The sequence below is a fragment of the Haliotis cracherodii genome, unplaced genomic scaffold (genome assembly GCF_022045235.1).
Source record: "Haliotis cracherodii isolate W230 unplaced genomic scaffold, xgHalCrac1.p SCAF_5, whole genome shotgun sequence".
Lineage (NCBI taxonomy): Eukaryota > Metazoa > Mollusca > Gastropoda > Lepetellida > Haliotidae > Haliotis > Haliotis cracherodii.
This window is the reverse complement of record NW_027266308.1, coordinates 28,420,591-28,435,192: the sequence shown is the minus strand read 5'-3', so window position 1 is coordinate 28,435,192 and position 14,602 is coordinate 28,420,591. Positions and strand designations below refer to the sequence as shown.

Genomic DNA, 14,602 nt, shown 5'->3' with positions numbered 1-14,602 from the left:
TTTCATTCAGGCGTTTCATTGTGCTGATTGACAGTTCCCTCTAAGAGAGGAAACATAAAGAAAAGGTGCACCAAGTCATGTACCTTGTCCTGTAACACAAGAAACAAGCTTCTTCACACGTTTATTGTCCCACTCTCATATCAGACTTCATATGGGTTGGGCACAGGTGGCCCAAGGCGCTGCTACTCGCTGTGCAGAGTTACGTCCCTTGGGCATGCCAGAATCTCATGATTGTGGGTTCGAATCCTGGTTCATCCCGACTAATTCTAGGTTTGTCAGCACCATACCCATGCTTGTGGTTTTCACCTGCATCACTTCGGGCTTTCCTCCCACATTAAGCTGACACGACACGATATAACTGGAATACTGTTAAAAGCGGCATTAAACCCAACTCACTCGTTGGTTGGTCACATGAACATACTGATATGGAACAATTAAACAGATTAGAAAACAGTCCCATGCTGAAAATATGAGCAGTGTACATGCTTAGCATACACTGGATGTTCAATCTGACAGTCTTCAGCTAATGTCCAAGTTGTTCCAACTGACTTCAATATTCATAATTCACAGCCATATATTACACATTCTTCAGTTGATAGGGAGAGAAATTATCATGTCTTTGTTGATCCTATAGACTGTGTCTTCATAGCTTCTCTGGATTGTGTGTCTAGTTCACTATCTTTCCCCTCTTGAACATCCCCATGGTCAGCATCAGATGCTGTAAAGTCCACACCAAACACCATACACTCCGGTAGAGATTCCTCCAGGAGTAAAACCATCAACTGGAGGTGCTTCACATTCGGGAGATTGCTCAGCTTCAAACCTTTCAACTTTCTGCAAACAAGGCATAGTTGACATGTAGTACTCCACTTCTTATACTTAATGGGGTATTCCCTATTATTCCATGATACACTTGATACACCAAACTGATTATTTAGGGCTGTGGTGTTGCTTGTCACACCAAAGACCCGTGTTCGATTCCCCCAATGTTTACAATGGGTGAAACCCATTTCTGGTGCCCCCCAAGAAATATTGCTAAAAGTGGCATAACACCATACACACACTTATTATTTAATTTGGAAACATGGAAAATATGAAAAATGGAGAATTGAATGCAACAACACAAAGTCATGCCAGTTCTATTTCTGAATGGATTGAAGGCAAGTTTGCCACAACTCACTCTAAATGATGAAGACAAGCCAGGCCATCCTCGGTGATCTGATCACAGCCACTGATGTCCAGGAACTCCAGACTGTGTTTAAATGTGTGGAGTCGGGACATGCACCAGTCATCTACATGCGGACAGTTGCTAAAACTCAGGTATCTCAGCTCACTCAGGTTAACTGTGAAAATACAATAATAGCATACAGGACCTAAGCATTGACTCAATTCAGTTACTTGTGAATATACAATACCAGTAAAATCCTAGATATTTTTAATATTTGTATACCGTATATCGCTGTGTATAAGGCGAGTTTTTCGTACTTAGAATGAGGGGTTTAAGTATGTTAAGAAGGGGGGTCGTCTTATACATGAAGTCGAAGATCTCACGGTTTTTTCCAGGTGTGTCACTTTCAGCTTCCTGTGGTGATGTCAACCGGCGTTCGATATCCAGCCCAGCATTTGACAATAAAACTTCACATTTCGTCCTAAATAACTGTTCCAATAACTATTTCCATACATAAACATGATTTGTATCTGTTTGCCTTGAATAAAGTTGAATATTTTCTGCAAATAATATCGAAATGACCCTTGCCTCGATCCAGAAAGTCAAGCCAGCTGACACGGTAAAACAATCAACATCCGTGAGTAGAGAGCCGGAAGTACCGGTATGCATTTGCATATTTCACATGTGACCTAACATGTGATAACCAGTGAAGCTGAAATCAATTTCCGTTGTTTTTACAGTTGTATTAACAACTGTTGGAGACGGTGTGTATAAGTGAATGTTGAATAAACACGCTGAATGTGACGCAAACATAAGCCTAGTTAGATACAACATAGTTAATTGGCGATTAAATTACTCCCATTATCTCACCAAAGATCAAACCCATTGTTTCTTTTCATAGTCGGATGGAAGCATTACACCTTATGCATATTACTGCTTGTTCTTTGAGAAAAGAGCTGTGTGAAGGTCTTTGCTTGAAGAAGATGTTCCAACTAGCTGAGAGGCCAACCCTGTTGCACACACCACACGTGACCAAGGGAAGTGATGTCACGGATCCTCACATTTCTCTGGAGTCCAGAACATCGGAAGGCATCGTGGGGAGGCAGCTCTGTGACTGTGGGTCTCTTTTAAACTCAGTAATGCAGGATAATTTTACAAATGTAAAAAATATCTAGGATTTGACTAGATTTTTTACTTATCATGCATTACTAACTTAATGTATCTTTATCCTACGGAATCGGTGGACGGAATCGGTGGACGGAATCGGTGGACGGCATACCTTCAGATGTGGACTTTCCCTCAGCCAGTCCTTGACTGTGTGGTCAGCATCAAATGACCAATCCTTGGATAGGAACCAAGAGTCAGGTTTGCAGCGTGTCCAGGAACGACGCAGCGATAGACGATCACCTTACTCAAGTTAAAGTTGTAGACTGACGTACCGAGCCGTGGGCATGAACCTTCTACTCCATGGCACTTAAGCCTGGGGAGGTCGAGAGGCTGGCAAAACTGTGGGTGCATTGCACGTCCACCAATGCAATGTCTCTCAGGAAGTGACTGGAGAAGACTGTGTTTGATCGCCAGAAACACCCCTCCATGATGGATGCATGTGACGTCCAGGGCGTATAGCTCACTGACAAGGGCTGCTGAGCGCCAGGAGGAAGATCATCTTTTACCGTCAGATGGTAGAACGACACTGCGTCGAGTGGCTCGAAGGGCGCGTCTATCAGCAAGGTGAGAATGACGTTCAGGTCCCAAGCTGGTGGACAAAATTTCGCCTTCTGGTCTTCCAACCTGAATGAGCGGAGCAGAGCCTGTAGTTTCATCATGCACCATTCTTCCGGAACTGTCAGGATGGAGTTGAGTGCCACAATGTAGGTCGTTGTGTTGGGGAGACCGTGGTCTTGACAAACAAAGGGCGAAGGCATCTGGGTGGAGCTACCACTCTGTGGGGGCGACTTTGTCTAGCCGAGATAGCACATCCGCTAGGATGTTGCGACAGCCAGGAATGTGTTGGACCTGGAACTGGATCCACCAGGTGAAAAAAACAGAATATCTGTTGAAGGAGCTAGGGTGAGTGAGTCGTTCCTTGGTTCCGTAGACACCAGATGACGGTTATGTTGTCCATCTAGATGGCGTGTCTGAGCACCTGCTTCCAATGAGCGTGGCCAAGATAAGCGCTGCTAGTTCGAGATTGTTCATGTGCCATAGGCGCTGATCGTAAAGAGGTCGTAAGCCCTGTCAAGGAGACGCCGCCAAAGACATTTGATTCCACCATTTACCACCAGAGATGCCGTTTGAGGTGATCCGGGAGGATGATGGACACCAAGGGGCCCTGGCGCCTGATGTAGGGAGCAAGGAACATCTGAACTGGGCACAGTTGAAGCCTTCCTCTGTACGTCAAGTCCTGCGCTGAGGTTAGAAAGCCTAGGAGGACTTGCAACTGACGCAGGGTGCGTGGCTGGAGGAGGACTGGAATCAGGTGTGATTGTATGCGCTCCCACTGGTCCCTGGGTACAGAGATGAGGTCGAGGTGTGAAAGAGACCCCGAGGAACTGAAGGCAGAATGAGGGTGTCAACTCTGACTTCCTGAGGTTTATCTTCCAACCCAACTGGTATAGGAGCCCTGTTGTGAAGGAGAGTGACTGTCTCGATGATTCAGGAGGCAATCTTCGATGTAGGCCTCGAGCTGAATGTCCTGGAGATGAAGGTACGAGGCTTTCGGCTTGGTAAGCCGTGTGAATAGCCATGGGGTCGAAGAAATTCCACAAGGGAGGACCGCTCATTTGTAATGGACCCGGTCGTTGGGATGTACAGGGACATATAGGTAGGCGTCCTCGATATCCAGGCTGATGAGTACATCCTGTGCCTGGATCCTGGATCGCAGCAGCCTGAGCGTGGTCATCTTGAAGTAAGGTGGATGCGCCAGGTAGCGTTTGGTGAAAGCAGCGAGGTCGTGTATCATAGTGTGTCTGTCCAAGTCCTTCTTGGGGTCAAGAAGATGGGTGAGTAGAAGCCTGGTGTTATGGCTTGGGCATGAACTATGGCTTCTTTGGCCCGGCAGCACCGAGATGTTCTGGCATATTATAAACCTATTCATTGGGATCGCTATTAAGTAAGAGACTTCTTTCTATAGGCATTAAAACCTATTGTGAGGTTTTACTTTCCAGTCAGGTTAAATCTCATAAACAGCGACGTTGTAATGTCCCTGGGATTTTATATAATATCCCAGGGATTTTAAAGGATATTCAAGTCATATTTGCTATAATATCCCAGGGATTTTATATAATGTCCTGGGTCGGGAAAAACAGGGGGGGCTTCGCCCTCTTGGTTTTTCCCTCTCCCCAGGGCATGCTCTGTCAACCAAAATCTCGTAAGCATGTTTTCTCCCAATACGTAGCTGCTGTTGAGTAAGGGGGTAGATGTCCGCTATAGGGGACAACATGAGAGGCGGATCGTCTATAAGCATCATTTTGTACCCCTGCCTGATGATGTTGGTGACATAGGGGTCCCCTAGGATCTCCCAATTTTGCCAGAATCGACCGAGTCTCCCACCTACTTGCGAGTTGATGACTCGGACAGCTGGGGATGGGAGGTCCCATTCGTGCATGTCTGGCGGTTCACTTAAAGTCCTTGTGGTCCCCACTTCCTCTTTTGGAGTGGCAAGCGTCGGGACTGGAATGAGCCCGAGGACTTTCCTTTGCCTCTGCCTCTGCCTCTCTACGGCTGGAGAGTGTTGAGCCAGACTGGGACGACTTACAGGAGGCTGGCTGTGATACCCTAGCCAGGGCCTTGAGGGCAGTCTTGTCCTGGGCGAAGGCTGAAATTTGGGAGTGGGTCTTGGAGACCTGTCTGTTTAACAGGTCAGAGGAGGACCAGGGTTGACGAAGTAGGTCTCTCTTGAATTCTGGGTCCCAATCCAACAGAGCAAGATAGCCAAAAGTGCCCCTTAATTGTAAGTTCAACCAGATCAGCTCGCATATGAGAGCACATATGCTCAACCTGTTGTTAGAGGTAGGATAAGACGGTGGTTAGGTTGTCTATCCGATGAGGATTATCCTCTGACAGGTCCTGGAGAATGGCTCTGATGGACGACGCAATAAGAGGGAGTTGCTTGAGAGAGCAACAAATCTCAGTTCCCACGTAGGCGAGTTTGTTGTCTGAAACTCGTACTGTGGTGGGACGGTTGGACCCGGCCTCGTCTAACACATGGGCGTGGTCCTTGACCTGGAGAGAGTGGATCAGATAATCACTCCATCTGTAGCTTGGGGCTCTAAAGGACGGAGTCAGTGAGAGCTTGCTAAAGTCCTCGTCCAGGGCCGAGATCGTGTCCTTGATCAAAGGATCCGGTGGGAGCGAGGAAGGTCCGATCTAATGGCGGTCTTACTATCAACCTCTAGGCCAGGAGAGGGAGCACCTGCCTCAAGACAGTGGGAGTGTCATCATAGCAAGGGATGAAATCCCCCTCTGAGGAGTCCCCCTCCTTAACCAATAGAGCGTCTGTGGACAGGAGAGCGGACCCCGGCAAGACAAACGACTCACTACGATGAGCGGACAGACTGGGCGAAGCCAAGTCCAAGGTGTAATGGGAGGTAGACAGTAGATCGACGATCATTGGAAGAGAGGGCATCTGTATAGGCGTCCAACGAGATGCCGGAGGCGGCGCAGGCGTCAGTATAGGCGCTGTCTGGAGGATAGGCGCCATAGGCCCTAGGAGAGGCATCTGCAGAGGCGTTTGTAAATGCATCTGTAGAGGCGCAGGGGCCGAGGTTGAGGTAAGAGGCGCCGGCATCTGTTTTATGGCCTGCAAGTACTGGAGGAGAGAGGCAAATGGGACGTAGGCGGGGGCGCCTGTTGGAAGCCATACACAAGGGCGTCTGCCCGGTGGACTGGATAGGCGCCATCTGGTAGGAGAGCGCCATGCTGGGCGTCATGGTAGTGGACGCCACCATAAAGATAGACGTGATGGTGGTGGTCAGGGTGCTCTGGGTAGAGGGCTGAGACCAAGGGGGGCCAACATCATGGCAATAGTGGAGGCCAGGGAGTTTATGTCTGAGGTAGCCGATCTCTTAGTAGGCGAATTCTTGGATTGCGCCAGAGTTTCCTTGCTTGTTGCGATCTCCGCTTTTGTGACACACGGACGTATTGCCTGAAAGCTGTTGAGGAAAGTGGGAGACATTCTTTACATCGAGAAGCCTGGAGGCATGGAGATGTACAATCAAGGCACAAGGGGTGGGGATCCTACGCTGACACTTGGAACAGGATGGCATGTTATCTGCAATGAAGCAGCGTAAAATCACAATGCGTCCCCACCCGATTATGTATGCTACAATTTGTTTTCCCACTACGTGGGTTTATGAAACAAATATTACAACAAATGTAAGAAAACATACAATGACAAAACAATGTACTTGCAAAGGTATGACAATGGTGAGGTACCAAGTAAGAAGAATACAGAACGAAAGCCAGTTCATAACTCGTGGCCATATAATATATTCAAGATGGCTACTTGAAACAACAAGACACCTGGGTTTACCATTGTTTTCTTTTTTAAGAAAACTCCATCGGGTGTCAAAACATTATGCACATTTTAAAACATACAATGTACAAAGACACAAACCATATGCACAACACAAGCTCAATGAACATTAACTCAAGAAGCAAAACATGTGAGGGTTTGAACAAGTTTTATGCTACAGATCAAAAACAGGTCTTCACTCAGCAAGTGACATGAGTAATGTGAGGATCCATGACGTCAATTTCCTTGGTCACGTGGGAGCTGTGGGAGGGTTGGCCTCCCAACTAGTTGGAACAACTTCTTCAAAGATCTTCACACAGCTCTTTTTTTTTCTGTCAAGAACAAGCAGTAATATGCATTAAGGAGTAATGCAGGATAAGTAAAATATATAGTGAACAGGACCCAAGCATTAACGTGCTTCAGGTAACTGTGAATATATAGTGGTAATGGAAATGGTTCAAATGGCATAGACAAATGGAAGCCAACTGGATAAGCACAGATAATAATCAAAGCAATAAGTCCCAAGCACTGGGCGGATAGGTTCCCTGGTCACAGTTCATGGCTGGCTGGTGTTTTCTGATGTCAATGGCTTCTTGTAGTTTTCTTTGTTGCCAGGTGTTGGTGGTAGACAGGACTTTGATGGTTTCTCCCATGATGTTATGGTCTTGGTTCTTGATAACATTTAAGCCTGCATTTTCTAAATCCTTTTTCTTTTATCTATCAGCTTGAGTATATTATTTTTATTTCGCATAATCACTAATGCTCAGAAAAGATGGAAAGATTCTACCATTTGTCTAGGACCAAATTAGTTCCTACACTATGACCATGATAAAAATTTCATCAGCTCATTGCTGGAAATAACAAATAGGAAACACCTTTTTGTTGGATCTACTTTTTCCTGTACTTATATTGCTTCTCTCTCATTAATCATGTAATTGGGCTTCCTCGTCATATTGTTATTCTTGTACAAATTCATCAGCATATGTATATAACTCAACACACTTACTCAGTATTCACCTAATGAAGCATCTTACCGAGGCAAGGGAGTTTACTGACGATAAAAGTCCAGTTTCCAGCCTTGCTGAACTTGTCTGCAATTATGGACTTATATTTTGGCTGAACTAACGAGTCTATGCAGAGTCCAATCAAAATCGCGTAACAAAATCAACATCTTGTTTGTAAACGTGCAGCATTCTGTCGACTGCATGATTTGCAATTGATGTGTACCGTCAACTGGGCGTCAACAGATATTTCCCCAATCTTTTCATGTTTTTAATTAAGATGCTCACATGAGTGAGTGAGTGAGTATGGTTTTACGCCGCTTTTAGCAATATTCCAGCAATATCACAGCGGGAGACACCAGAAATGGGCTCCACACATTGTACCCATGTCAGGAATCGAACCTGGGTCTTTGGCGTGATGCGCGAAACCCTTTAACCACTAGGCTACCCGACCGCCCCGATGCTCACATGATTTGATGCGAGGTAAGACCCGTTTTATTACAAAATGTATCTTAATCATCGATCAGATCACCTTCACTGGGGGCCGCCATTTTGTTTGAAGTAAATGCAAGTGATATGAGAGAGCAATCTGACTGGTCAATAGGAGGGGCATAGAAGGGATATAATTCGTAATAGCAACTGGTGGCACTACGATTGAGCCCAGAAATTCCAGCCTAATTTGGCAATGGTGGAATCTTCCAATCTCAATGTCCTCAGATCTTTGTTTAGCGGTAGCGCGAACTAAGATCTGATCTTAATGAGACTTAATGAGATTGCTTTTCTACTTACCAAAGTTGTCCATTCCTATGTGCATAAGACTTGTATTGGAGGCATCCACTGCTTCCAGCTTCATTCCCTCCACCTTTCTGTTAGGGAGGTAGTATTTCCCATCTTCCTCCATCCTGAACCATGTCTCTCGGTCCACAAACTTCACAGCACCACCACGCTTTACAATGAAATGAGACGTGGCCAAATCAGGTCCTAATATCTCGTGCCGTTCAGGTAAGTATCTGTCAATTAAAGATTACATTCACTATGAAATGTCATAGAAATAAACCCACACATATATCATACTTAATAACTCAGCTAATGACCAATACATATAGAAATTAGAATAGAAATTAAATTAAGGATGGTCTGGTTTTCTGATTCCACCAGTTATTACTTTAAGATTAAATGCTCTTACTTTTGAGAGCGCTTCTGCATTTCAAACTCTGCAGCCTTGTACATTTTCCTTATGCCATTGATACTCCAGTCATAATCCCTTTGGAGCCACACTAGGAAATCATTGGGTACTCCTTCCCTTTTGTCATAAAACTTTTTGCTATAATTTCTGCAGCTGTAGCTGGAGAGCCACTTTTGTCTTAGCAATGCTCTCTGAAAGGAAAGAAGGAATTTTAAAAAATGGAATTTACTGGCATGTAACACCTTGAAGACATTGTGTGTGTGTGTCGGATATTATATTTTATTGTTTGAGTACGTGTTTTAGTATGAAGTGAATATAATATGTTGCACTATAACAAACATTATTCTCTGAAAGTTGCATTATGATAATCATGATATTCTAGATGACCTTCATAAAATAACATGAATGAATATGTCAGGTATGCTAAAATGCATGCAAATACCCATCTGAGTGAAAACATCACGCCAGAGCAATATTTGCAGTTTATCACTATCAGGTTGATAACGTGTATCAGTCCAAAACACTTTTCAAAGAAGCAAACCTGAACATGCTGGATTAGAGCAGCCATTTTGAGTCGCTGCAAACATTCATAAACAATTCAAGTAATAGTTATCATGTATAATATTGAAACGCCGCTGATCTTCTTATATGTATTATTACCCAGAATATACATTTACCAAATTAACTGCAATCTAAATAACATCAAACTATATAGTCTATTATGCATGTTAGAAACATCCACTCATCCCAGATGGCGCTGTTACATAACATCGTCAAGGTGCTTGTCACTTCGTCCGTCTTCTGCATATTACGCACTATTTACCTTTACAAAATCTAAGACGTCTGAGTGTTTAATAACAACGCCAATATTGCGTTTAAGTATTACACAAAAATTAAAGTTTTAGATGACGACGAATTAATAAATTGAGTGTAATGAATAACGAAAACTAAAAATTTCAAAATACAAAGAAGCGTCTGTAAAATATCTCTGGCAGTACCGATTATTCCGCAATCTTTATTGCCCTCGATGTATTCAGTAATTCATTGTTATCAGAGAGTCTGTGTAAAACTTACAAAATCCTGTGTTTGTAAGATGAACTATATGTAGTGATTTCGTACTTTTTCAAAATCTGTTCAGGATGTAATATATGAAAGTAATCGGTTCATCTGTTAGATTGCATTTGCTGTCCGAGATTGGTTACTTTTCTGTAAGTCCATGTAACACAAACCGTATGAGAGGTTAATAAACTACATATGACAAGATATATGTATGTCATGACTGAATGTGGTAGCTTATTTTGTCTTTGTGTACCATAAACTGGGCTATAGATATAACCACAGGAATCCAACATTATGGTTAAAACAATCAAAATTTATGTCTTTTTCACTATGAAGCACTCCTCAATATGTATATAGATATGTATCATTTTATATTGATGATTTTTTTACAGTAAAAAAGGACATAAAATGTAATGACTTATCAGAACTTGATGTGACCGGAATAAATGGTGAGTTTTGGTAACCACAGCTTATGTATTTACAGGCATCCTGTAGAAGCCAATCAGTGAAGCTTGCTGGTGCTTCAGGGACTACTGTACCATCAAGATGTCTATGGGGATGGCTCAATTCTGTTTTCAATAGGTAATTATAGTTAAAAGTTTGAAACCACATCCGGTATGAAAGCTCTTTCATATAACACCCATGAAAATAGTTATAGTTAGACTGGCTCATTGGTCTATGGAGCCAGAAGACGTTTAAAGATGGTACTTCTTGTTACACTGCCTGGCCCATGTCATTAAGGGGCTAAAACAAGGACTGGTCGGCTCGGAGTCAGTATTTTGTGTCTGAGTTGGGTATTTATGTTAAACAGCAGCACAGTATCTCACTGGGCTAGCACTATAAAATCAGCATAAGTCTGAATTAGTACAAGCAGCCAAACACACACACACATGTGCATATATATCGCTGTATAAGTTCAGTAATCTTGGAACAACTTTAAGACCTGATTTCACCTCACGTCACTTTTAAGTTATGCTGTCATGTCAATTTATGATGTTCTAAAATAATGTTCGATGGTTATTCTGAGGTCTACAGTACCCCATCTTTCTTGTAAGAGGTCATGTAATGCTTGTTAGCTACTTATTATGTATAATACATAGACAGGTAAACTACATGCAATTTTATAGGGACTTTACTTCACAGTCTGGTTCACGTTCGCTCATCCACCGATGTACAATGTGTGAAGCCCATTTCTGGTGTCCCCCGCCATGATATTGCTGGAATATTGCTAAAAGCGGCATAAAACCATTCTCACTCACAGTCTGGTGCACATATCCAGTCAGGTCTAGACTTTGTAGACCCCTCAAACTGTTCTTCAAACAGTATTTTGTGGTCTTCTTGATGGACCAGTTGATAGTCCATTATGCCATAAATTGTAAAGGATGGTACTTGCGGTATCCATGTTAAATTGTGGCATGATATCTCAGTGGGCTAGCACTATGAAATTGGCAATAGGTCAGATTAGCATGCTCACATACATGCACACGGCTGTTGTACATGCATAGATCTGTGCTGACAGACCAAGGATCATTATCTCATGCTGAAGTGAGAAAGTAAAATATTCATGATTTGGTAACCACAAGGTACTTATCAGCTTTGACCTGTATGTCAATAAACACAAAAGACCTGAAGCTTTACTGTAATATAGTGCAGACCCACTCACTCATTGTCTCTCCTGTTGTCTTTCCATGCTGTGAAAGTACACACATATACACTATTGGTGAAATGATAATGTATCTTTAAGTGGCAATTTTGAAGTTGTATTCACATCACATTGAAAGAATAAAGAAGCTCCACAACATCACACTGAAAGAATAAAAAAGCTTGAATCCCGTATTCAAAAATGATAATGTTGGGTGTTTTTCATAATTTAGGGTTGATGAAGATCGTCTGAAGCTAGTAGGCCCTGACCGAGCATGTGCTGAGTGGATGTTAAGGTGTGGTGGGCGTGTCAAGTGGGTGGGTTTGAATCACTGGGAGAAGGACTACAACACACTCCCAGCCAGTGGATTTGACAAGTACAAGGTCGAGGAGATTGATGGTACAAAATCTGCTGTCATGAGCCTTGGATTCCCACACCTGAGTAGGTAACAATTTGTTGCCAGAAATTACCTCAAAATGTATATATGGCATTTATTCTCAAACCCATGGGTATCCTGGGTTAGAATTGGTCCCCAGCAACCTTTGCTCGTCGTAAGAGTTGACTTAACATGGGTCGACACCATTGATTGTATCCAACTAGACTGCAGCTCATTTCAGACTTGTAGTTATGTAAAAATAACTTTATTTTGGGAGAAAACAACTAGTCCGTCTAGATTTTAGATTTTCACTAGTCTCAGACTAACAGACTTGTGGCCATGTCTGTCCCTGCTCAGGCTTGGTTCATGGTGTGTCAACGTACACTGACAGTGTGGATTGTTGTTAATCATATCGATCACTAGACAGTCTGGTCCAGACTCGATTACCGGTATTTACATGCTGCTGTCATGGCTGGAATATTGCTGCATGTTGTGTTCAACAAAAAACAAACACACATACATTCAATCTTTGTCATCATTGAGGATATGAATAAGAGAGAAATGTTTTGAGTTTGTTTAGTAAGAGTTATGTTTGAAGTCATTGTAATGAGTTTTTAAGAATGGGTTTGAGCTCTGAACTTATGATGTACCGGAAAACACATTCTGTATTCAACATCTGTTGTATACTGCTTTTTGTTGCCACAGGTGGTTTGACACATGTGAACAAAATTGTCCTCCATGACTGTCGCTATCTTGATGATGATGCCCTGAATTACCTCCCTCTTGTGAAGGATACTCTTCAACATCTTCAGATCAGCTCTTGTGGGGACATCACGGACAGAGGATTATCTCCCTTGTCTGAACTTGTGTATGTAGCTTTTGAACTTTTTAGGGCAGTATAACATCTGTATGAATGCAAATCAGTGTAAACCAGGTTCTTAAGGACGTGTCATGATGCTTGAGCAGATTACATCCTTTCTACCTCAATTCTACCTCAATGAGTGCTCAGTATGAAGTCGATCTATGCTCATGTTATCAATCACTGGATTGTCTGGTCCAGATTTGATTATTTACAGACGCCGTCATATAGCTGGAATATTGCTGAACACACAAAAAGTATGACGTAAGTGAGTGACTGACTGAGGTTGTTTGCTGCTTTTAGTAATATTCCAGCAACATCACGGCTTGGGAAACCAGAAATAGGCATCACACTAACCCCTGGACCCATTCCTGTGGCTCTCGCGATCTCAAATTACCCGCTCTTGATTTCCATTTGCCAATTTGATTGGCTACACAACTAGGTCTAACATACCAATCAGAATGCGATTTACAAACCAGCCTCAATGTTGGGTTGACCAGTCGTGGTAATTATGATCGAGATTTCGAGAAACATTAAAAAAAGAAAGCCCTCAAAAATCTTTTTGATGGAAAAGATGTCTTCATGTCCATTTCCACCCTTACCCGTCATATAGCTGGAATATTGCTGAGTGTGGCGTTAAACAACAAACCAACCTCCCTTACCATTTCCCTTCACCTTATGTGGACATTTGATTGGTTGGCAAAATGTCCATAAAAATCAAGAATGGGTAATTTGTGATCACGAGAACTACTGGAATGGATCCAGGGTTTAGTGTAGATTTACCAAAATGCTGCCCTGGAGATATAGAGGATGTGTTGTGGTCTGTTGCATGACATCACATTCATTCACACTCTGATCTCTTGTATTGGGAGGTTCGAACTGGTCACTGACTGCTGATCACTACTGTCTGATACAGTTTTTGTAAAATGGGCTGAGGGAGTTTGAGTTAATGCAACATTTAAGTTGCAAATCATCTAATTAATCTTGAAGTACCCATCCCCCTTTAATTGCCTACAGTCTCAATAAGTGTTTACCTTGATTTCAGAAATCTCCGAATGTTGATTCTGTACGACCTGCCTGAAGTAAGGAACAAGTCTGCAGTTTTAGAACGTCTGAAATCGTCCCTTTCCAAATGTGAAATAGATTATAACGAAGAAGTGCAGAAGAAGTCATGAGCAAAGAGGCTGAACTTTCTTGTTAATTTAAACCTGACTTTGTAATTTTTGCAATTCTCATTTGTTTGATAAGTAATTAGGTTTGCATTACTTTTCTAGAATCATTTAAGTGAATTATGATTGCGTCATATGATGCTGATATGTATCTATATGTAAGATTGAAGGTGAGACTTAGGGTGAGAAATTGTCATGGATGTGTATTGTCCCTAAATAAACTGTAAATATCAAAGTTTCTGTTTTATTTCTTATCCCAAAGGAAGTATGCTCTCACTTGATTAGTACATCACAGGCAGACTTGTCACAGACAATAACATCCGTGAATGATGAATTTGTTAAAATGATGTTAGTAGTACCAGGATCTGATGAATTTGGGTTGGAATTCCATATTTGCTCTGAACGTTGGTTTGGCAGCTTGTGGGTTTCTTTAGATGACCAGCGTCAATTTCTTCCTGCAATAAAGGGGGCTCTGGCAGTTGTCTAAGGCGATGCAATTCGCTATACAGAGTTGCGTCCTTCTGGCACGCACGAAACCTAAGATCATGGGTTTGAATCCCAGTTCACCCGGGTTATGTTTCTAGGTTTGCTAGCACCATTCCGACCCGTGCTTGTGGTTTCACCAAA

General features: G+C 42.7%; 2 protein-coding genes across 2 annotated transcripts; one reads left to right on the top strand and one right to left on the bottom strand.

Moving 5' to 3' along the window:
* Positions 1-113: 113 nt before the first annotated feature.
* On the bottom strand, positions 114-9,438 carry LOC139443271 (distal membrane-arm assembly complex protein 2-like). The gene is made up of 5 exons (XM_071224246.1): positions 9,412-9,438; positions 8,871-9,061; positions 8,474-8,694; positions 1,181-1,343; positions 114-834 (listed from the first exon to the last, which is right to left on the bottom strand). Exons 1-5 carry the CDS (start codon positions 9,436-9,438, stop codon positions 612-614), a joined length of 825 nt encoding a protein of 274 aa, XP_071080347.1. The 3' UTR covers positions 114-611.
* Positions 9,439-9,995: 557 nt separating this feature from the next.
* LOC139443274 (ATP synthase subunit s, mitochondrial-like) lies at positions 9,996-14,182 on the top strand. Its single transcript, XM_071224248.1, has 5 exons — positions 9,996-10,078; positions 10,414-10,511; positions 11,804-12,012; positions 12,653-12,815; positions 13,852-14,182. The coding sequence occupies exons 1-5, from the start codon at positions 10,019-10,021 to the stop codon at positions 13,979-13,981; spliced, it is 660 nt and encodes a 219-aa protein (XP_071080349.1). The 5' UTR covers positions 9,996-10,018; the 3' UTR covers positions 13,982-14,182.
* The last annotated feature ends 420 nt before the right edge of the window (positions 14,183-14,602 follow it).

Bases quoted from the DNA above. Each gene is read 5' to 3' on its own strand.
- LOC139443271 (XM_071224246.1), bottom strand. From the start codon at position 9,438: ATGGCTGCTCTAATCCAGCATGTTCAG. The intron at 9,062-9,411 runs GTTTGCTTCTTT...CTTTCCTTTCAG, and splicing joins CTCTAATCCAGCATGTTCAG to AGAGCATTGCTAAGACAAAA. The intron at 8,695-8,870 runs GTAAGAGCATTT...TTTAATTGACAG, and splicing joins ATGCAGAAGCGCTCTCAAAA to ATACTTACCTGAACGGCACG.
- LOC139443274 (XM_071224248.1), top strand. From the start codon at position 10,019: ATGAAAGTAATCGGTTCATCTGTTAGATTGCATTTGCTGTCCGAGATT. The intron at 10,079-10,413 runs GTAAGTCCATGT...ATGTATTTACAG, and splicing joins CCGAGATTGGTTACTTTTCT to GCATCCTGTAGAAGCCAATC. The intron at 12,013-12,652 runs GTAGGTAACAAT...TTGTTGCCACAG, and splicing joins CCTTGGATTCCCACACCTGA to GTGGTTTGACACATGTGAAC.